The sequence below is a fragment of the Squalius cephalus genome (assembly GCF_949319135.1).
Source record: "Squalius cephalus genome assembly, chromosome: 1".
In the NCBI taxonomy this organism is placed as follows: Eukaryota; Metazoa; Chordata; class Actinopteri; order Cypriniformes; family Leuciscidae; genus Squalius; species Squalius cephalus.
In genome coordinates this window covers 48661100-48683496 of record NC_137122.1, presented here as the reverse complement: position 1 = coordinate 48683496, position 22397 = coordinate 48661100, and the positions used below count along the sequence as shown (strand labels likewise).

At 38.6% G+C, this 22397-nt stretch overlaps 1 protein-coding gene across 1 annotated transcript in view; it reads right to left on the bottom strand.

Annotated features, from left to right (window-relative positions):
- grin2ca (glutamate receptor, ionotropic, N-methyl D-aspartate 2Ca) overlaps positions 1-22397 on the bottom strand; it is a 68712-nt gene that overhangs the window by 24634 nt on the left and 21681 nt on the right. The window contains exons 4-5 of the mRNA XM_079894620.1: positions 10822-11420; positions 4059-4173 (exon numbers count right to left, since the gene is read on the bottom strand). Of these exons, the coding sequence (XP_079750746.1) occupies positions 4059-4173; positions 10822-11420 (714 nt within the window). The remainder of the gene's footprint in view (positions 1-4058; positions 4174-10821; positions 11421-22397) is intronic.

Below are 22397 nucleotides of genomic sequence, written 5' to 3'. Positions count from 1 at the left end.
GAACAAGTGAGCCGATTGCAAATGTGCTGATTTTATACAAATATTAAATGAACAAAATTGTATTTTAAAAACATTATATTCAACATTATTTATGCAGTTGTAATTGTACCAATTCAGATGCAACTTCTGTGCCACCGCTGCAGTGCAAAAAATAATTTTCTTGTTATTGATTTTTCATTCAATTGGTAAAAGCTATAGAGCCTTATTAAGAGTCTTATTATTCTAATTGTATGTATTGATTAAATACAAGACATTTCTCAGGCAGCAGATGTGGATCTTTTAGATGAATTTTAGAAGTTCTGGTCTGGTCTTGGTCTTGGTCTTGGTCTTGGTCTTGATCTTGATCTGGGTCTGGGTCTGGGTCTGGTCTGGTCTGGTCTGGTCTGGTCTTGGTCTGGGTCTGGTCTGGTCTGGTCTGGTCTTGGTCTGGGTCTGGGTCTGGTTTTGGTCTGGTCTGGTCTGGGTCTGGGTCTGGGTCTGGTCTTGGTCTGGTCTGGTCTGGGTCTGAGTCTGGTCTGGGTCTGGTCTGGGTCTGGGTCTGGGTCTGGTCTGGGTCTGGTCTGGTCTGGTCTGGGTCTTGGTCTTGGTCTTGGTCTGGGTCTGGGTCTGGTCTTGGTCTTGGTCTTGGTCTGGTCTGGTCTGGTCTGGTCTGGTCTTGGTCCTGGTCTTGGTCTGGTCTGGTCTGGTCTGGTCTGGGTCTGGGTCTGGTCTTGGTCGGGTCTGGTCTGGGTCTGGGTCTGGTCTTGGTCTGGTCTGGTCTGGTCTTGGTATTGGTATTGGTATTGGTATTGGTCTGGGTTTGGGTCTGGTCTTGGTCTTGGTCTGGTCTGGGTCTGGTCTTGGTCTGGTCTGGTCTTGGTCTTGGTCTTGGTCTGGGTCTGGGTCTGGGTCTGGTCTTGGTCTTGGTCTGGTCTGGTCTGGTCTTGGTCTGGGTCTGGGTCTGGGTCTGGGTCTGGTCTTGGTCTGGGTCTGGGTCTGGTCTTGGTCTGGGTCTGGGTCTGGTCTTGGTCTGGTCTGGTCTGGTCTGGTCTGGTCTGGGTCTGGGTCTGGTCTTGGTCTTGGTCTTGGTCTTGGTCTTGGTCTGGTCTTGGTCTTGGTCTTGGTCTTGGTCTTGGTCTGGTCTGGTCTTGGTCAGGTCTTGGTCTTGCCGTGCCATGGTTTTGGTCTTGGTCTCTTCCCCTCAGAGTCTTGGTCTTTTCTTGGTCTCAACACACACCGGCCTTGGTCTTGATTGTCTCAGTTTAGGTAGTCTTGACTACAACACTGCTGGACGTGCAAACGTTTTTTTTCTATGAAGACGGGAGTAAACTATTTATCTTTGCTTTATAATATGTCATTTGCATATTCCCAATCTATCTTGCAGTAATTCTTAAAGACACAGTGGAAAGAGTCTTTACAGGGTTACTCTGGATCACAGTACAGTGACTGAAGAAAGGCCAACCTCTGGCACCTGAGGGCACCTTAGCAGCTTTTGACAAAAAGGTGTCATTAGAAGATGACGCTAGCTAAGTAATAAGGAAAGAGTTATGACCAGCTTCCAGCCTCACTGTGTTTGAAAAGTACAACCTTCTGCCTAATAAATTACCTACACAGTAAATTACATCAACAAAGCAAAGAGGACTGGAATGGAAAAGCACTCTTTCAGCCCGGTGCTGAAATAGATTTGCGAAACAGACATAGATAAGAGCTGTATATCTTCCACCTGAGGCAAAGGACAATGGACTTTACCCTGAAAGACAGATCGCCAATGAGAACTGAGAGAGTCACGTGTACAACACAGAGAGACAATCCATTTCATTAAAAGAAGTTCATCACGCCTGTTGTCGTCACGCACCAAGACACCTTGTGAATATGTGAGCAGGATGAAAGAAGCCATTCTATGAAGAAAGTTAAAAAACATCACTCTTTGTTTATCAGGCTCAAAGAGAGAGGATAAGAAAGCCATAGTGACTGCAACACAAAGGGACAATCTGTTAAAGGAATAGTCTAAACTATCTATCTTTTAAACTAAACTATCTTTTTTACAGAAAAATCTAAACTATGTCATCATTTACTCACCTTCATGTAGTTCTGAACCCATGTGACTTTCTTTCTTCCGTGGGACACTAAGAGACAAAGACTCTTGCCCATTCCCTTGCAATAGGGGACTGGTCTTTTAAGCTACCAAAAGGTTGCAAAAGCTTCATTAAATTATCATCAAATTACTCCATAGAACTTCTTATGTCTTCTAAATCCATATGATAGCTTTGTGTGAATAATGTAATAATTTACTGAAAATCATGAACATCTGCCCTAGCTCTTATTGGTGCAAGAAATGAGAGAAGTAGAAATTTCTGGTTTGTTAATGAATAATTCTTTTGAGTTGATTTTGTCAAAGAATCAGTTGATCTGTATCATAAAGCTTGCCTAAAATATTCAGAATCTGACTCATCTGGTTTTTGAGTAAAGCTCACAGCAGCAATGATCTGGTCTCGGTGGTTAACAGCTCACTGGAGTGAAAATTATTGTCTCTTTTTCACACAATGCTACCTTATGACTTCAGAAGATTTGGAAAATAACGCACATATCATATGGACAACTTTTATGTTATTTAATGATGATTTTAGATCCTTTTTTGAAGCTTGAAAGCTCTGATTCCCAATAGAAACGAGCGACAGTCTCTTCAGAATTATTCCTTTTGTTGTCCACGAAAGAAAGAAAGAAAGTCATATGGGTTTGGAATGACATGAGGGTGAGAAAATTATGACAGATTGTTTTATTTATGGGAGAACTGTGCCTTTAAAGCACTAGACAGCAGTGAGATTAAATAGAGAACAACATCAAATATTCCTCATCAAATTTTTTTAGAATCTCATCTATACCATCTACATTTTTATAGCTCCATTGAGAAACATCTGTGACTAAGCTGATATTTAAACTAAATCCGCTAAGTCTCCTATGTTATGAAAGAGCTACATCTGAGCAATAGCTTTTTTCCAATTTTCCTCTTGGAGGATGTTATTTATTGGTGCATGCATGCTTATTAAACTGAAAAAAAAAGTTATATATATATTTTTGGCTGTTTTGAGAGACATGCTCTTGCTAGCTCTGTATCAGTGTCTAATCAGTGTAAAAAATGACAGAATCCCATTGTCATCCAATTCATTCCACCTTGTTTTAAATAGCAGAAAGCGTTTGATTACAGCAGTCTACATGTTTTCAGCACAGCGTGGTGATTGTGTCGAGCCTGGCAGAAAATCAGAATGGCCGACATCTCATTTGGAGCTTTGTTCTATTTTTCATGGCTTTCTCTCTCAGTGGTGATCCAGACGAGCGTTGCATCACTCTCAGTTCCTGATATAACTTCACTCCACCTGGAGGACAAAAAGCGTGGCCTATGCCAGGGAATTTTGGGCAAGATTCCACACCCAATATGAACCGAGTCCAACCTGAAGAAAATATCAATAACGAGTAATTGCTTAAAGACTGCTGGACGCAGTTTTTTGAGGCCCTGTACCAAAACAAATAGTCTTTATGGGCAACTTTCCCACTGGCTGTATAAACAGTGTTGAGGTTGCATGAAAGTAGTGACCGTAAAATTGTTGTGCACATTTCCATGAATGATTTTGAGGCAGACTGCGTTTCATTTTGTATTGCTTGTTACTGCTGATGTTTAAAGTTGCGCCAAACACAGTGAATTAGCTATCATTCATGTTGACCACTATAAAAACGCAGGACACTGAGAATAGTTTGGTCATAAAACCAGACGGTGCACAGAAGATGTCATCCAGCTCTGGTAAAAACATAAATGTTTAATAGGATGTTTCACCCCTTCCAATTTCCATTCTCTGAACATAAAAAGTGAAAGTTGACACTTTTCAAACTAATAACACTAAGGTGTGCATGCTATTTATCAATGGTGTTTTTGAATCACAACTAGCCTGAAGGCAATAAAACCTGCAGAGGTGCATTGAAATTGATGACACCATTGGTGGTGCAACCTTTCGAATATAATATGGAAGAATAAAAATTAAATTTTTCATAATTTCACAGGCAAAAAAACAAAAAAACATTCTTACCTTATCCCACTGTCTCCCGCGGTCCAGAGTGATTATGATCATGGAAGGGTTGACCAGATATCCATCATTGTTGAAGGAAAAGTCTGTATTCTCCCATGACACATTCAGCATATGCCTGTGAAAAGAGTCAGACAGATGTTTTCTAAAAAAATGTTTGGGAATCTCCACCCAGAGCACCCAAGCAACTCATTACACCCACCCTATCAACCGCATAGCAACACATGTAAAACTACCCGTTACACCCTAGTAATCGCACAGCAACGCACTAAAAACCTCCCAGAACGCCCTAGCAACCCCATAGCAACATACAAAAACCACTCATAACACCCACCTCAACCGCATAGAAACACATGTAAAACTACCTGTTACAACCTAGTAACCGCATAGTAACGCACTAAAAACCTCCCAGAACACCCTAGCAACCCCATAGTAGCAACATACAAAAACACTCATAACACCCAAGCTATCAACTACATAGCAGCATACATAAAACCACCTGTTACACCCTAGTAACCGCATAGCAAAACATGTAAAACCGCCAAGAACACCTTAGCAACCCCTTAGCAACCCCATAGCAACATAGAAAAAACACTCATAACACCCAAGCTATCAACCAGTAACACACGCAAAACCACCTGTTACACCCTAGTAACCACATAGCAACGCACTAAAAACCTCCCAGATCACTATAGCAATCCCATAGCAACATACAAAAAGCACTCATAACACCCAAGCTATCAACTGCATAGCAAGTAGCAACACACGTAAAACTACCTGTTACACCCTAGTAATCGCATAGTAAAGCACTAAAAACCTCCAACAACACCATAGTAACCACATAGGAACGCACTAAAAATCTCCCAGATCACCCTAGCAACCCCATAGTAATGCATACCCAGAAAGTCCTAGCCAACAACATAGTAACGCAATAAAAAACCCAGAACACCGACGTTTTTTTAACAGATTTTTGGGCACAACATCCTGGTAATTATTGTTGGGCTTTCAAAATAATAATAACAATAATAATAATTTTCAAACCTTTTCTGATGAAACAAATTCCCAAAGCAATAAAAAATGCCAAAACCATGCCAACACTTCCGCTTGGACCTCCCTGAGGACACAGTCTCTCAGTTTTTTCAGGATCCTTCACCTCTCATGGCTCTCCACTGAAGCCATCTAAATCAACCTGCTTCCAAACGCAGGCTAGACCTCATTGTGGAGCAGCTTCTCTTTCAGCTAAATTTATTAGCTTCAAGACAATCATCACATATCCCAACAGCAACATTTTGCATCTGTTTCTAACTTTGCATGCCAAGAAAAATGTAACTGTAATGTTTAGTGTTAGGGGGTTGAAAAATTCAAGTTAGGACCTACTGTAAATGTTACCTCAAATTGTTGACTCCTAAATTATCTGACTTTGATTTTTACCCACTAAACAATAAAATAGGTGAAAATGTTATGGAAAAATGACAAATCTAGGGGGCGGGCTTTTTTGATCTAGGCCAATATGCAAACACCTAGCAACCACAGAGAGCACCCTAGCAACCACATAGCAATGTGCTAAAATCCCCTTAGCATCTTACTAACCACAGCAACACCTTGGCAACACCCTAGCATCTTGGCAGTGACTATTCAGAACATTCTCTTCGGAAAATATAGAATCTATTTTTAAACATTATTATCCATCATCCAGCTCATTTCTTGTTCCTCTGTTTGTCCTCCAGACAGATTTTGCGGTTTCTATTATATTTTGTCCATCTATGGAATTTGGACTGATAATCTTAGCATTGAACCTGAGCTGTTTTGCTTTTTGTGAATGGTACATAAAAAGTGCATTTTCTCTTCATAATACAAACCCCAAAAAACTATTTTTTACACATTGGCACTAACATTGTTATTGTAGTCGAACAGCTAAAGTTTACACAGCACCCCAGATCAAGTGGAATATATTATCAGAACAAACTCAATTAGCACTTTGAAGGTCTGATACACTTTTGATTCTGAACATTGCATCACTGCCCATGTTATTGAAAATATCTGCTCTTATGCTCAAAGCATTATTAAATCAGATCATTACAGCCACATGATTCATCATGCACCATAATTGGGGGACGCTGTGGGTGGGATATTGGATAGCCTCATCTCATCTATACACATCACACACACACACATACACAGCGTCCCAGCGGAGGTGATGAAAGCCCCCTGAGTATTATGGGCACGCTTAAGTGTCATCTGTGTGAAAAGCCAGCATAATCTGATAATCTGCTGTAATCTCATTAACAGGTAAAATGACTTAATCGCAAGAGCATTAAAATCAGACTTAATTAAAAACAGCCCATCAATAATAAGGTGACTGGCCTGGATCAAGTTCATTTCAGTGGCATTTTATCTTTATATACCAAAACTGAATGAGTAACGAGAAAATAAATCCCCTCAAAAGCAAGATTATATTGTCAAGAAGTCATTCTACCAGGGGGAATGTTACGGTGTTCAGCTCTGTTCTAAAAACTAGTGAGCTGCCTCGCTGCCTACAAAGGCGGCTGTTTCTAAGACAGTATGCTAACCGTCATGTAACCTCATGTGAATGATTTAGAACACTCTCCATAGCAACTCAAATACAAAGTCCCTTTAAGGCAAGTCATTTCAGTCGGTGGTCATCTTTGAAATGCCTCTCGGGCAGCTATCTCAGTACAGCTCCTCTCTTTTTGAATGGGGGAAAAAAAAAAAAATTCTGTTCACCAAGCTTACGATGAAATTTCACATTTACCACTGAATCACCACTGAAATCTACGGAAGCCCTGAAACCCAATGCAATTTAAAAAAAAAAAAAAAAACTTTACTCTCAAAATATTTTGACTTTATTCTCGAATTTTTTTTACTTTTTCTTGAAATGCTACAACTTTATTCTTGTAATTTTAGATTTATTTTTTTTTTAGGATTTTTTTCAACGAAGTTACTTTGATTAAAGATTACGAGGGCACATGAAAAAAAAATGAAAAAAAAGATGTGCACGGATAAACCATTTACAACAACCTAGAGTTGTCAAAAAGTACCGACTTCGGTACCAAGGTGTACAGAAATTTTTAAATGCAACGATACCAGCATTTTGAGCGCTGCTCTGATTGGCCATTGTGTTGACGCGCTCAACATATATGTCAGTGATTGTCTACACCTACAATGATCAACAATGACATCTTTGACGCTCCTCATCGATTGCTTACACAGATACACACGGGAGCGTTTAAATGCAGGCTTCTGTCAGAGGATCTCTAATACACTCACCTAAAGGATTATTAGGAATACCATACTAATACTGTGTTTGACCCCCTTTTGCCTTCAGAACTGCCTTAATTCTACGTGGCATTGATTCAACAAGGTGCTGAAAGCATTCTTTAGAAATGTTGGCCCATATTGATAGGATAGCATCTTGCAGTTGATGGAGATTTGTGGGATGCACATCCAGGGCACGAAGCTCCCGTTCCACCACATCCCAAAGATGCTCTATTGGGTTGAGATCTGGTGACTGTGGGGGCCATTTTAGTACAGTGAACTCATTGTCATGTTCAAGAATTCCAATTTCATGTCCAATTTGAAATGATTCGAGCTTTGTGACATGGTGCATTATCCTGCTGGAAGTAGCCATCAGAGGATGGGTACATGGTGGTCATAAAGGGATGGACATTGTCAGAAACAATGCTCAGGTAGGCCGTGGCATTTAAACGATGCCCAATTGGCACTAAGGGGCCTAAAGTGTGCCAAGAAAACATCCCCCACACCATTACACCACCACCACCAGCCTGCACAGTGGTAACAAGGCATGATGGATCCATGTTCTCATTCTGTTTACGCCAAATTCTGACTCTACCATCTGAATGTCTCAACAGAAATCGAGACTCATCAGACCAGGCAACATTTTTCCAGTCTTCAACTGTCCAATTTTGGTGAGCTCGTGCAAATTGTAGCCTCTTTTTCCTATTTGTAGTGGAGATGAGTGGTACCCGGTGGGGTCTTCTGCTGTTGTAGCCCATCCGCCTCAAGGTTGTGCGTGTTGTGGCTTCACAAATGCTTTGCTGCATACCTCGGTTGTAACGAGTGGTTATTTCAGTCAAAGTTGCTCTTCTATCAGCTTGAATCAGTCGGCCCATTCTCCTCTGACTTCTAGCATCAACAAGGCATTTTCGCCCACAGGACTGCCGCATACTGGATGTTTTTCCCTTTTCACACCATTCTTTGTAAACCCTAGAAATGGTTGTGCGTGAAAATCCCAGTAACTGAGCAGATTGTGAAATACTCAGACCGGCCCGTCTGGCACCAACAACCATGCCACGCTCAAAATTGCTTAAATCACCTTTCTTTCCCATTCTGACATTCAGTTTGGAGTTCAGGAGATTGTCTTGACCAGGACCACACCCCTAAATGCATTGAAGCAACTGCCATGTGATTGGTTGATTATATAATTGCATTAATGAGAAATTGAACAGGTGTTCCTAATAATCCTTTAGGTGAGTGTATATCCACTAATAGACGGATCCGCTGATAGACGCCGCTTTCAAACACTCCCGTGTGTATCTGTGTTGGCGCTCGATGAAGAGCGTCAAAGACAACATGTTTTTGAAGAGTTTATCATGGTAGCCAATCACAGACATACATGTTGAGCGCGTCAACACAATGGCCAATCACAGACATATATGTTGAGCGGTGCAGTGTTGCTTCTTAAGTATAGTACACGTATCTAATTTCACTTAGGATTTTTTGATATTTTCACTTGAACAAAAAAAAAGTTATTTTTTCATTATATGAACTTGAGGAAAAATTCTACTTATGTGCTCTACAGAAAAAATAACATACAGGTTCAGAACGACATGAAGGTGAGTAAACTCATCCTTTGATACTGGTATAAAAAGCGCTTGTGGTATCTCACAGCAATGCACACACACGTTCACAGATCTCCCGCATGATTTACAAGCCAATGACCTTGGGCTGCACCAAACACGGAGTACCTCTATCTGTTACGTCCGCTCAAACTCTGGCCCCCTTTGGATGATTAAAACATTTTCTGACGAAATAGGATTTGTTGTGTTCCCTGGCACAGATGGCACCAGATTGCTCTTTTGGGCAGCCCTGGCAAGAAAGGGCACATCACACGTTATATCTTCGCTCTGATCCCTGTATCTAAATCCGGATGGCACAGACTGGGCAATGTGCAGCAAAGTGAGCACCCTGGTTTTTGGCCCTGCTACAGAAAACTGTTGGCAGAAGTTCAAACTTTCCTGTCACTTTATATCCATCAACCTTAACTTTGCTTATGCGACCCCGTTGGGTCAGGAGTTTTTGTAACCTTATAGTAGATTTCACAACATACCACAATTGTACACATGGATTTCCCCATTACCCCCCTATCTGTTGTTCCCCAAAAATCTCTCCTATACCATGGCTGCATCTCAATTTACTTCCTATCCCATCTATACAGCAAGCGGTATTAGGATTAGTGGGTCCCAAATCAAAGTACATTAAAATATCATGTCAAAGGTATTCATATAGAGTCCTATTTCTGATGGACTTTAAAGGGTTAGTTCACTCAAAAATGAAAATTCTGTCAGTAATTACTCACCCTCATGTTGTTTCAACCCCGTAAGACTTTCGTTCATCTTCGGAACACAAAATAAGATATTTTTGATGAAATCTGAGAGCTGGATCACTCCTCCATAGGCTGACATGTTATTGAAACTTGCCGGCCCAGAAAGTTAGTAAAGACAATGTTTAAAATAGTCCAAGTGACTACAGTGGCTCAACCATAAGTTTATCAAACGACGAGAATACTTTTTGTGCGCAAAAACAAACAAAAATAACGACTTTATTCAACTATTCATTTTCTTCAATTTGGGCCTCCGAGTGAGTTCAAAATAGTGTAACAGCGCAGATGTACGTCTGGGTTGTACGTCAGAACGTAGGCTCACTATCAGCCATAACATGAAGATCATTACCGGTATTATAGATAGACTTTTAGGGCCTTATCATACACCCAGGCCCAGCACAATGCAGCGCCAGGAGCGACGCAAATGTTTTTTGCTAGTTTCGGCCTGACGTCCTGTTAACATCCTGCGCCACGTTGTTTAAACAGCAAATGCATTTGCACCCGTGGGCTGCTGGTCTGAAAACGGGTGTGTTCGGGTGCATTGTTGGCGCATTGCTATTTTGAGGCAACTGAAATAGACTGCGCCATTGACCAACTGAAACCTGGTCTAAAGTCAATGGCGCAGGATTATATATATTTTTTTTGTTATTTAAAGATCGCGTTAGTAATGTGCGCCTATAGGCGGGTCCACAACGTGTGTCCACTCTGCTTATTACCCGTAGATGGTCTGCTCACACGCTTTAACCTCGCGCATGAGCAGATCCGTTTCCTCTCCGGAGAAGCATTCAGTCTTTACGCTTACAAATTCCGCCATGTAAAAAATGGGAGATGAGACTCTGATTTATTGCACGTTACACCCAAAACACACCCATTACTCATAAAGAGAATAGAGACAACCCATTTAGACCATGCGTCGGATGTGCCAACCACTTTCCCCATGATTAAACTAGCAAAAGTGGATTCAGACACGCCCTAAGTGCACTTGCTCTGTGCTCTTTAGACCATGCACTTAGATCGTTAAAATAGGGCCCCTAATAGGCCTACCATTGCATCCCTGGTTTTTGAATGTATGATCCTAAAGGTTAAGGGTAATATCTCCACCAAAATAAAACTCTGAAAACTCACCTGTAGAGACTGTCATTGGTGGATGGCCGAACCGGACTCAGACAATCCATGTGTCCGTCAGGAATAAACCCTCTCTGCTTGCGGAAGCTCTCCACTCCTTTCACGACGATGGCTACACCATCTCTGACTCTGTGTCTCAAGCTCATCTTCCAGCGATCTGAGATAATGCTGATCAATCCAATTGGGAAGCTGTCTGGAGGTGATATATTGGGGTTTCCCACTGCAAGGCTGGGGATAAACCAGATATACCCCGGACCAACCAAACCCACTTCCCTGGCCATGGTGAACAGGTACTGGGCCTCATCATGCGAGCAGTAAACCAGCAGCACCTGCGCGTCGATCTGCTGAAGCAATCGGTGGGCACGGAGGTCGTTCATGCCGTCGGCCGACATGTCAAACGTCAAGACGTCCTGCAACTCCCAGAGGAAGTAAGATGTATCGATAAAAGAGCGGATGTAGTCCACGTAGGTGTTGTATCCTGGGTACAGGCTGGTCACCACCACAAAACTGTCCCAGTTGTACTCCTCCATCATCTTGAACATCCCATTGATCTGCTGCTCGATGGAAGAGCCCAGCTGAAGGAAGGTAGAACCGTCACCCTATCAGAAACACAGGAAAGTCAGAGCTTGACATCATTTCTCCATATGGCTCTTGGCTGTTAAAAACAAAATTTGCATCAAGATTTCATAATGGTATAAAACCAAAAACATTGTCTAAATGCAATAATTAATAGTAACAATAATAATATGATAATAATTATTATTATAAGAAACCTAAATTAAATATAATGGAATATTACTTTACCATACTATTTAATATCATTATATTTTATATAATTTTATATATTTATATAGTAATAATAAACATCGTCATCATCATCTGACAACATAACTTTATGCATTATTTTTGAATATTATATTGTCACAGGTGTGTTCTGTGTACTATTGACTGTTAATAATTATATGTTACTGTATATATTCATTATACAAAAAATATATAATCCTAATTAATAATAATAATTATATTGATTTTATTATTATATACTACTAAATAATAATATTATATTTAATATAAGTTTATATTAATATAATAATAATCATCATCACCAGCATCTGAATAAACAACAGCATAACATAAATATAGAATCAAAATGATATTCAGTCAAAAGTGTGTTTTGTACTGTTATAATGACTGTTCAAAACAACTGTGAATGCAGTTCATCCAATGAAATTATAGAGCCGTAACTATTTGCTTTATAAAAGTTATTTAATTGTGCTTAATGTAGCACAAATAAAGCACACCCTGCAAATGAGTTTACAATAAAAACTTTGCATGGCAATTAAAAAGTAATTGCCTATATACAGTATATCACCCATAACTACATTCTTCAATACTATTAAGGCAAAACATGTTTTGACTTTGAGGTTGCATGCCCAATCATCCATGCACAACAATTATACCATTTTGAGACTTGGCTGAAGTTCTAAAGGCAGTCTTTATTAAGGGTAATCCAAAAAAGTAGTCAAAAGCAGGCAAAGGTCCAAACTGAGATCAAGATCATCCAAACAGGGTAAAATACACACAACTAGTGATGGGACGGTTGATAGCATTACCGGGGCTCCAACGCAGTTTTCTAAGCACTATTGTATCGCACACTGTACCGATGCTTGTATCGAAATGACAATACCATGTGATTGATGACGTTTGAAGCTTCGAACGTCATGAAGTATCGGAAGGTCGGGACAGCTGCACGGTTTGAAAAGAATTGGCGCTTCGCATTATTTAAATGATTTAACACTATACACTTCCCTATAACATAATTTATATATTTTTTAAACAGAACACCCAAAATATTTTTCCAATTACAATTAGCCTACTATAATTATGATCACATACTATAATTATGATCACATTCTTGTATTTTTTATATTGTTGATCAATATGTGAATCCGTTGACCAGGCTACACATGACACGAGTTGTGGTCTCATTGGCACAAATTAATTTAGATGAGATTAGACAGAACTGTATTGATCCCACACTATGTCACGGACTTCCGAAGCTTTGTTTAGTCACATGCTTTTTCTGCTCTGGGTGATTTTTTTAAACATGGTGGAGAAAACAAGTGTGACCACTAGGTGTCACTAATGCGCAAAGCTTCCAGTAATGAACCTTTTTTAAGCACAATTTGATGAAAGCCTCAAATGCTTCCGAAAGCCTCAAATCACTTCACACACTGACGCACGCAGAAGACAAGAACACAGGATCCAGGACAAGAATACAGGAGTTAAGACAGAGTGGTTACATTTTAGCAAGACAACACAAAAAATGCATGGGAGGACACCATACAGCCAGAACAAACAAGGTAACAATACACAGGTGTACTGAATGAAGGCATAATGAGTCCAGGCAAAGGATTGTGGGGAATGTAGTACTTAATATTAACACAGTGACAAAAGGAGTGCCCTCTGGAGGAGCTCATGGGCACTCCAGATGGAGGATGTGACAAAAATATAAGATTACACTACCAACTAAATTGTCAAAAATCCCAAACTTGCCAATATCTGACTGCCTGAACATGACATTTGGTTATAAAAGGTTTTTCCACAAGAGAAAGATTGCAAACATCTCAGATAAACAGCAGAGCTTAGACAGTTGATATTTATAGTGTGTATTAAAGCATTTATCATTTCAGAAATAGTAAATGGTGACTGAATCTAAACTTGACCGAGTTTTTCTCTAGAAGATGAAGGCCAACTGATACCACCAGAGGATATTCATATTGAGCCGTTTCCTGCGAGAGACTTTCAGTGTTACACAGTGATGTCCTTCAGACAAAAGCATTGGGAAAGTAGGGTAAGCCTGTAAACGGAATACGTTCCGGTTTATTCCACCTGTTCGCTGACCTCTTTAACTGCTCTAAAAATCACTATGCTTGAATGCTAGTGTCATTGAATGACCATTGCATTAAAAATAAATAAATAAATAAAATAGCCTACAAGGTGTAAGACAAAAGAACAGTTGTTAGGTATTTCTAAGCTTGTCCCATTACAACATTACAAGCCTATTTTTATATAACTAGATCTCTGGAGCTCAGACAGCAAATCTGAATCTTGAAGTCTGCAATGGCACCGCAGGGAGTCAGAACATTTTGACAGGATCGACCTCAATATTTATCACTATAAAGATCTGCGTCTTTGAACTACATTTCTTTGAGTCTTCACCTTGATTGCAGTTCTAAAGACTTTTAAATGGCTTTAATTATCTTGTATCAGTAGTGACTCATTTCAATTGAAGATGAAACCCTGACAGGATGACTAGAGTTTGCCAAACATCCAAAGCTGTCAGTAGATTGCTTATAAGGTTATTGATTCTGACAGATTTTTTAGCCAATGGTGGCTGATTATTGTAGGTAAATACAACAACATTTGTCCGAGTGCTGTCACATCTATGGCAGGGGTTTTCAGTGACCCCCAAATATGAACCTGAAACCTAAAATATCAAGGCAGTTATGTATTATTTATATATATATATAAATATATATAATCCCATATCCCATTCCCTTTAAAAGCCAGTTGCGCTCACGCCATGGCGGATTCGCTATTTTACATGGCGGAATTTGCAAGCAGAAAGACCGAACACCGGTCGCAAACAGATCTGCTTATGCGCGAGGTTAAAGCGCGCAAGCGGACCATCTACGGGACAAGCCGGATTCCACCATATCTTTATGTACACAATAATCATTTACATTGTGTACAGCAGAGTGTACGCGCATTGTGGACCCGCCTATAGGCGCACATTACTAACGCGCTCTTTAAATAACAAAATAAATACTGCGCCATTGACTTTAGACCAGGTTTCAGTTGGTTTGGTCAGTCTATTTTTGTTGCCTCAAAATAGCAACGTGCCAACAATGCGCTTGAACACACCTCGTTTTCAGACCAGCAGCCCATAGGCGCACAAATGGGCGCAAGTGCATTTGCTATTTAAACAACGTGCAGCAGGACGTGAAAATGATAACTGCGTCAGGCTGAAACTAGCAAAAAACACTTGCGCCTGTCGCTGCATTGCGCCGAGTGTATGATAGGGCCCATAAAGTAGGGGAGAGCGGGGCACAAAGTAACGCTTTTTGACTTTCTCAGTTTGTGTAAATCTACTTATGGTTCAGAGTATTTATTTTTTTCCCACATTAATTTCCCACATGTCTACTCCAATTATGTGTTTTTGTTTTATTAATACAGTATATACTTTTTTCTTGATATACCCCGAAAGAATGGAAGTGAAATGTGACAACATGCCCCATAGGTGGGGTACATTGTAACATGTCGTGGGGCACATTGTAACATAACATATGACAGCTTAAAATGTTATCTGATCTAATTAAAAAAATATACAAAACAAACTAAAATATTTTCTAAATATAATACAATTAAAAAACTTTTTCATATAAAATAATGGCAATTTTTAATAATTAAATATAAACTCATTTTTGAGCTTTGACTACAGACACAGGAAAACACAGCTATACAACATTGTTCAAAACAAATAAATAATTAGTTATTTCTGAACATTGACTCTCAGTCTTTATTCACCTTTTTCTCACGTTTTCTCAATAAAATTAATAAAAATATAGAATATAATAGCATATTTCTAATAGGGGCACATTGTAACGCAGTGTGACAACATGCCCCCGCCTGCACAACTGGGATTTAAACCCGGCTAGTGTCTTCTGCTAGTTAGCGAAGCATTAAATAACTATCTCAACTGTTAAATAACATCTTGGAGATTAAAATAATATCAGATTTGTTTTATTTTAAATAAACACAAAAAATAGAGATGGAAAAGTAACTTAAGTAAGAAATTTACTTTTGCTATGGTTTAATAAATGTCTATGGATATCTTCCAAAAAAAAAAAAAATATTGGCGGATTTTTTTTTTCTATAGTGTTGATATGGCAACTAGTAAATACACAAAGTTTCGTCATCCAAGCATGTGCGGAAGTATTTAAAACAAGCGTGTTACAACTAGCCCCGCGTTACATTGTGCCCCGCGCTCCCCTACATATGTATAATTTAACATTTACTTGATGCTCGTTTGCGTAATATTTGCATTTCACTGTTTCTTCATTTTGAGGAATACTGAATGTGTTTATGTGCAGGTGAGATGAGTAAATGCATGTTCAAATTTAGTCTAGAACTACAATAACCATCATGCTCACACACCACTCAAACACCTCTGTGCTTATTCATGATTTCTCTCAACATGACAGGACTGGAGACCTGTTGGTCAATAAATGGGAAAAAGTAACTAGCGTTACTTATTTGAAAATGCAACTCAGATATAAATGTAAAAGTAATGTGTTACTTTACTAGTTACTTGAAAAAGTAATCTGATTATGTAACTCGCGTTATTTGTAATACATTACCCCCAACACTGGAGTGTGTTTTAGAGAAGTTTAATTTCTAAGAATCCACAAAGCCAAAAGTGCTATTCATGTCTATAACCCACAATCACACATACACACTCACTTTTTCACCCTTTCTCTCTGGTTTTCTTTAGATATCTCCCCTCATTACTCAACTATAGGTGTCCTGGTCTAGTCAGAAGATAAATATAATAGTTTAGCTGCATATGAATGCTTTATCTCCAAAGGAAGCTTCTCTCTGTGTGTCCCTCTATGTGTGAGAGAGATAGAGAGTCCACTGCGTTGAACTCACACAGACCTGTGACTCTGTGCACGGCAAGATAAAGCAAATCTCTCCTCTGTGTCTCTGAGGAGCATCTAGGCAAAGCAAATATCAAGACAAACACAGTCAACCAAAAAAACATAAGAAATCATAAAGGTATATTGGCAAAAAAAAAAGAAAAATTAAGTTAATTTACTATTCTATTTCCTCTTGCCTGAAACCAGTTAACGTCGTCTGCCAGATCTCTCCGTGTCTATGCCACTTGTGCAGCCAAAAGCAGCATGAGCGCGCATTGATCCATGATTGACTGCTGAGAGGAAACACACAATGATTTCATTCTCGTCGTATGGTTGACGTTTGAATGCTCGCTTCGCTACGAGATTAGATTCTGTGCGCGGCCTGCAAGAACAACACAGTCCAAATAAATGCATTTTTGTTGACTAAATTGGATTCAGGTTTGTTGCCTAGGATCAGAGGCATGATCATGAATGTCTAAAGGTTTTTGCCTTTGTTTTTCAGGGTAACAGATGACCAGAATAGCCATATGACTACTGTATGTTTGGCTCAGTAAGAGGGATACAGAATAATGTTACAAACTATAATTGTTATGAAGCACAATTATGAAGTTAAGTGTTATGAAGAACTCTCAGAGCAAAGTAAGTTTCTATACTAATATCCCTCCATTTATTATTGAAGCAGACGTCTTATAAACAGGAAATTGGATAAAGGGGAAAGAACTCAGTTAATCAATCAGAGTAATAACAAATAGCCAGAGGGAAAGTGGTACATTTGTATTTGTCCGTGTCTCACCACACTATCACAGTAGTATTTTAGGTTACTATGGTTACATACACCAGGTAATTTCTGTTAATCAGCCACTGATTGTAAGTACTAGGAAATGTGTCTTAAAGTCATGGTGACCTTGTCCTGCAGTTTTGAGTGCTTTCAAATCCAGCCAATGGTTTTGTTTCATTGGATACTGGATTTTAAAGTTTTAAATGTGATTATTTGGTATTTGGCGCAGTATTTATAGGTATAAGGTAGGATTAAGGGATGTAGAATATGCTCATGCGGAATAAGGCATTGATATGTGCTTTAAAAATAGCCAATTTCCTAGTAATATGCATGTTAATAAGCAACTAGATAATAGTGAGAATTGAACCGTAAAATAAAGTGTTACCGATTTTTTTGTTTTGGAACTTTGCTTTAGTGGACATTCTGCATGCCTGCCACTTATTCATTACAGACTAGTAAAATATGGCCCAGACTTGTTCACAGATGAACTCAAGTTCTGATTAATGTACCTTCTGGCTGCGACATCAGAAGTTTCAGTATTTTGACAATAAAGTTGCAAGGAAAGTAATGTCAAATGGGACATTATTCTAAATCTCAGTACAAAAACAATGACCAAGGAGAACCAATCTCACATTTACCTTGTCATAAACATTATCTACTGCCAAAACAATGACATTCAAGAGGACTGACTAAGAAAAACAATTATAAAAACACTACACATGGCAATGTACTAAGACAGTGGAAGACCAAATTCATTTTTTACCACTGATTACAGAAACTGACGACCCTAGATAAAAAACAGATTTGTTAGGGTTTAAACATATTACTACTTTAATTTTAAAATGTTACACTTTATCCTGGTAAAAGGCTTATTATGTTATTATTTGTTCTGAATCATAGTTTTTCCCTTTTAACGTGGCACTAAATGCCATCATAAAGTTCTCAGATTGAGACAATTTAGGCCACCAGATCTGCAGCGAAGGAGACTGATGGAATTTCTCTGTCTTACTATATTCAGGAAAGGTGTGCAGCAGGGAGGCCATCTGGTGTGACGGTGGCATTCATCAGTCAGAACCTGAGATGCCTGTCAACAGTCCACTGGGTGCAGCAGTGCCAGCCTGCCAATGAAAGCTTTAAACTTAGAGCTAGGAAATAATACTTCAATCCTTTAAACTCCCATCCTAGGATTCATATCACACATACTACGGCAATATGCCTTTACAAGTATATAAGTACATTTTGTATAGGCTGGCTAGTATATCTTAATCTGTTGTGCAAGCTCGTGGTTTTATAAATGCATGTTTTCAGATGGTGAAAATATGACAAACTAATTTTCTCATGATTATGACAGTGTACCAGACAAAAATTAATAAGAACATCACAGACAAAACATCTGGGATTGTAAAAAAAAAAAAATCTCTTATAAAACAACGTGGGATAAAAAGGAAAGCCATTGAGAGAAATTTGCTTTTGAGTCTCCCACTAAGAAATCCTACATTTTCATCTCAATAAGCTCTATAAACACAATATTACTTGGTTTCAAACAAATACAGATCATCATAACAACCATAAATAGTCTGGGATGATTATGCATAAAAATACCACCTCAAAGACAATAAAAGACTCTAAAATATGTTCAATTTGCAGCTTCAGTTTGACAGAATTGATGACTTCAATACAGTAAACACTAATCTATTTATCATTCAGAACATGCGTAAAAATTTAATACTTTTTTTCAGTCTGGTCGAACATGCAATAAAAAGTTGGACCTAGCTAGCCGTTTTGCACTGCAGTCCTTGAGTAATAAAGATTTTCATAGACAGATAAATGGATTAAGCATTAAAAACAAAGAATATTCTGTTCTATTCAAGGAGTGTTTTGAATATAAATACAGTCAGATGGCAAAAATCTGCTACAGAATCACAAAGCTAGACGTCAACAGTCCATTTCATAGCTTCATATGGTTCCCTAATTATATTTCTATATTTATTCCTGGACCTGCTCTATGTCATTGTTCATAGCCATTTGCATAGAAGCAATAAAACAGACAGAGATAATCTATTGTCCCTCTCAGCTCCATTTTGAACTGACATAAAAGGTCAGCTGATCTTTGTTTCACTGCAGTGGTCTGAACAACACAGTGACGCATGTAGAAAGAGGATGGAGCAGCTAGGAGTTCAAACTACTTATGTATTATAGATCTCTAATGAATCATCCATATCAAGACTCTTTCACAAATAACCACGGACTCCAGACAAACTGCAAGAAAAATGAAATTACATTAAAGTGGTGTGTAGAAGAATTTTACTTATATGTGTGCAGTAATTTTCTATGATGGACTGCCTACAAACTGTGACACTTATCATCAAACACACAAAAAGTGATGACAAAAATATAGACATTTCCAATCTGATTGGTCTAAAATTTACAGGGTCCTTGCCAGAAGAAATTGCAAAAGAAAAATTCGAAAGAAATTATTTTTTATTTTATTTGAGGCAGTTATTTTTAAAATTATGTAATAAATATGACAAATTATGCAGGATAATGTATGTAAGCGAAATAACTGATACATGGATTTCAAAGTCTGCACACTCATTCAGATTGCTGAATCATTATTTAAATGCACTATGTTTCCAGCCTATCGTTGTGGTATTGTCAATTTCATATTTATCCGCCCCTAAACATCATCTACGAAAAGATAAAGTAAAGCAAATTAAAGCTTAATGATGTTGACTGCACTACAAAACTTTGGAAAACCAAACCCTGCAAACTATATTCAAGCAGGGGAAACCAATTGAGCTTGTAAATAATGAAAACATGATGAATGAAGATTCTCTAATTCGCCACTATTTCCCCACTTCTGTGCTGAAAAACAAGGGTTTCTGGAAATGAACACTGGACTCAATGCTGCGTCCCAAGACATTTTAGCATTGAAAGACTTCTGCTTGTGCCTAATTTGACCTTTTCATTACTTTTCATCAGTCGCACGAGTATTGTATTAACAAATTTTATAATCGCCAATTAAATCAACCAGCTTCTCCAATTAATTCTGCCTTCACACTAGAGATTTTGGTGCAGACCAAATCTGTTTGATGCCAGATACTGGTTTGTTTAGTTGACGTGAGTGTTGAAAGTGTTGTTTTATTGGGTGTGCAGCAAATATTTTAATAACACAGTAAGTCATTACCTAGCAACAGTTGTAAACTGCCAGTACCGTTCATGGTGGTACTTATTTCATAACATTAACATTTATGTATTTAGAAGACGCTTTTTCCTAAATGACTTACATTGTATTCAAGCTCTACATTTATTTTTCAATTCATGCATTCTCTGGGAATCGAACCCATGTTAGCAGGGCTGCCAACTTTTGAGTTTAGCTTGGAGTGAGATTTTTGGGGGTGGGGGGGGGGGTGGTGGTGGTGGTGGTGTATGTAATTGTGATTGTCAAAACATTTAGTAAAGTTTAAAAGTTTAGTTTAGTGACAACATGATACAATGTTTACATTGTACAATGACTGGTAGGATACAGTTTTTATTATTGCTTGACAAAAAATTTCAAGATTTCAATTCCATTCTTGTGATTTGATTCCGATTTTGATTCAATATTGACTAATTTGGATACATGTTTATTTTAAATTTTATTAAAAAAAATAATCTCACCTAATGCTGTAAACATAGAGGGCCCAATCTGCTGGTATTATTAAAGGTTAAAAATAAGTTAAAAATGCAGTTTTTGTTATAATAACAATTATTAATGACATAAGTAAAAATATAATAAATATGTAATATATAGTGCTCAGCAAAATCTCCTCTCTAGCTATTTTTTCTATTCAGTTAACATGCTATGGTCATTAAATGGCTTTCCTGAGGTAAATGTAACGTTATGTGACATAATTGTTCTCCTGCTGTTATACTGACCTCTTTCCGTGGTTGAAAAACACTAATTGGTCGATATTTTGTATACTTTCGGATGATTTCAGATGATCGGTTCACGTGCACTTGAACTGAGGCGCTCAGCGATCTGTCACGTCACATTTACAAGCGCCAAACGTATTTTTGTCTGAATTTCGTAATAAAATTGACGAAATCTAAGAGCTGAGAATTAGCTTAATATTAAAAGTAGGTTACCTCTTTGCTCCGCAATTTTTCTGTGCGTGAGAAAATGGATGTGTGGCGTGAGAGCGTGTGAAAAGTGTCAATTGCGTGAGTCTCACGCTCAATGCGTGAGGGTTGGCAGCCCTGTGTTAGCACCATTATGCTCTTCTGTTTGAGCTACAGCAATGCTACTCGTGTTGATGATGCAAACATACCGCAGTTTCGACCCATAAGTAAATTTTGTATTCAAGGAATTAATTTTTATAGGTGCATGCATTCCATGGGATTTGAACCCATGGCCTTGGCATTGTTAATGCTATGCTCTTCTGTTTAAACTACAGGAAAGCTACTCATGTTGATGATGCAAACATACCACAGTTTTAGAACAAAAAGTACATTTATGGATATTACAAATGTTTTTATAAGGGTACGCATTCCCTGGGAATCGAACACATGACATTGCCTTTGCTAGCGCCATGCTCTACTGTTTTGAGCTAAAGGAATACAAGTAGTAAGATGTGAAAACAGCTCAAAAGTCCTTTTATAGGGACTTTTATTAAGACGCAGTGAATGCTATTATGAATACTCGATTCTGGGGTTAAACATATTTGTATAATTATTTACCATTAAACTGTAGAGTACATCGGATCATTGTCCCAAGTTCCCTGGCGCTCTCTTTCTTCTAAAATAATAACATTATTTCATCTCAAATCAATATTTCATGTCCATTTATTTATACATTTGCTAAGAAGCCTTGTAATTAGCGAGATAATGGACAGTCAGCCAAAAATAAACCCCTTCTGGGAGATTCAGGACCTCTCCACTTCACATCAGGGCCTCGATGACCCAGTCAGGGTTTTTTTGCATGCTGAATGTACATTTTCCCTAACGAATCTTTGATGCAGACCGTGAAAGAACTCTGGGGGAATGTATGAACGCCCAGAAATCAGAGTTTACCCATCCAGGTCAAGCAACTTTAGAAACTGGCACAGTGCTCGACT